The following is a 2,247-nucleotide window of genomic DNA, read 5'->3' as shown; positions in this document are numbered from 1 at the left end:
AAAAAAAAAAAAAAAAAAAAAAAAAAAAAAAAAAAAAAGAACACAGCAACACTGCTTCGTTTCAGTAGTGTCAATGGCTGACTGTCAGGCCTTTGAAACCTGAAATAGTTACTCTCCAGGGAGGCTAGATAGTAACCTACTAATCATGCGTTTGGTGACTAATCAGTAAGAATGAGAACAATGAAATTCTTACGTATTACTATTAAGTTAGTTTTATGTGGATTGTTAAATGGGACTTGTGCTTATATATGCATACACACATGTACATATGCATATAACACTGCATAACACTTTCCATTTTCATCATGACGCCTTTCTAAGTAAATTTAATTCATCCTTTTGGCAGTCATGTCATTTTCCTTAGTTCCCTCTTGACCATTTTCTATCTTGATCTCTTTGCTTCTAGAGGAAGATCGATGCAAACTGTACTGCAAGGCTGAGAACTTTGAATTTTTTTTTGCAATGTCCGGCAAAGTGAAAGATGGAACTCCCTGCTCCCCAAACAAAAATGACGTTTGTATTGATGGGGTTTGTGAAGTAAGAGAATGTTGCTGCTTTGGGGCGTATAGGCATGCTTGTGTTTCCTCATATCCGATGTGTACTGTGAAGAGTGTGGTGTGAGAGATTCTGTGCCTGGAGAGAATCGGGAGGCGTAGGGGGAAAGGGCAGTGTTTCACTAGATTTGAGCACCACATCTTTTGTTTTTGTTTCATTTTCTTTTGGAGACAAAATTTCACTCTTGTTGACCAGGCTGGAGTGCAGTGGCATGATGTTATCTCACTGCAACCTCTGCCTCCTGGGTCGAAGTGATTCTGCTGCCTCAGTGTCCCGAGTAGCTGGGATTACAGGCGCATGCCACCATGCCTGGTTAATTTTGTATTTTTAGTAGAGACGGGGTTTCACCATGTTGGCTAGTCTGGTCTTGAACTCCTGACTTCAGGTGATCTGCCCACTTCAGCCTCCCGAAGTGCCGGGATTACAGGCGTGAGCCAGTGTGCCCAGCCAAGTGCCCCGTTTACTTGTTGCATGAGGCTTGTCCAATTATTTTAGTTTATTTTTCACTCTGTTTGCACATATGTAGAATGGAGATGATGATATATCCCCCTTTGCATAGGAGTTGTAAAAATTAAATAAGAATGCAAAGAATAAACTTTTATTGCATGTGGGCATAGTACCTTTACTACATGATTAGAACCTCATAAATGTATTTTGAAATGATACCACTATTTGTCCCCAGTGATTTTTCCTTTCTCCTTGGGTACTCATTTTCTCTTCCGTTTTAACTTTAGTGTGAGCCCTTTGATCTTTTAAGGATGTGTGTTTGTACACATGCCTGCATGTATATTGCCCAGCATTTTTATGTTTGAGTAATACAGCTGGCCTGAATAAGCTCACCTGGTATTAGTAGCAATGTTCACTCTTTATTTCATGAAGAGTGTAAGCCTTAGATAAGTTATACAACTTGCCCAGTCATCTGATAATGTCAGAGGAGGGATCTGAACCCCAAGTGAGTCCAACTTGAGGCTGTGATTTTTAACCACAAGCTGTACTGCTTCCCTAATGCTCTGTAAATGCAGAGAATCATGTATCTCTTAGTTATTCCCAGCCTCTGGCTTCTCTGATCTTTAATTGTCTCACGTTTTTTGCTTTTGTCACAGCTAGTGGGATGTGATCATGAACTAGGCTCTAAAGCAGTTGCAGATGCATGTGGCGTTTGCAAAGGCGATAATTCAACCTGCAAGTTTTATAAAGGCCTGTACCTCAACCAGCATAAAGCAAATGGTGAGAGATACTGCTGTTTCGTTGGTATTCCTAATGAGATACAACTTTTGCTACTGAACAAGGTCGAGTCATGCCAAATGTGGTTGAGCCTTTTACTAGTTCACTGGACACGCTGGTGATGATGGCAGTTGCCATTTGCATAAGAGTAACGGAGGATAGTTGTGAGGAATGTCATCAATACATCACCTCTCAGAACAGGTTAAATAAATGCCTTTCTGCTTTGTGTTTTTAGTATGCCGACTAAGCCCCATGTATGCACACGGGCATTTGTTAAGTACAGAAACCTTGCGAAACTTAGGGGATCTCTACTCACAGCATAAAATGAATATTTGAAGCAATTATCTAAATATCTTGAGTAAAATTAAACTTTTGATCCCTGTTTTCTGAATATCATCATTGAAGATACATGGCTCTAAATTTTTTCTGGAAATTTTTTTTTTTTTTTTTTTTTTTTTTTTTTTTTTT

At 39.3% G+C, this 2,247-nt stretch overlaps 1 protein-coding gene across 1 annotated transcript in view; it reads left to right on the top strand.

Moving 5' to 3' along the window:
• Positions 1–2,247, top strand: part of ADAMTS18 (ADAM metallopeptidase with thrombospondin type 1 motif 18) — a 162,273-nt gene that overhangs the window by 118,347 nt on the left and 41,679 nt on the right. The window contains exons 13-14 of the mRNA XM_017541843.2: positions 407–537; positions 1,659–1,782. Of these exons, the coding sequence (XP_017397332.1) occupies positions 407–537; positions 1,659–1,782 (255 nt within the window). The remainder of the gene's footprint in view (positions 1–406; positions 538–1,658; positions 1,783–2,247) is intronic.

The sequence above is a fragment of the Cebus imitator genome, unplaced genomic scaffold (genome assembly GCF_001604975.1).
Source record: "Cebus imitator isolate Cc_AM_T3 unplaced genomic scaffold, Cebus_imitator-1.0 Scaffold137, whole genome shotgun sequence".
Taxonomy (NCBI): Eukaryota; Metazoa; Chordata; class Mammalia; order Primates; family Cebidae; genus Cebus; species Cebus imitator.
This window is presented reverse-complemented; position numbering and strand designations above follow the sequence as displayed.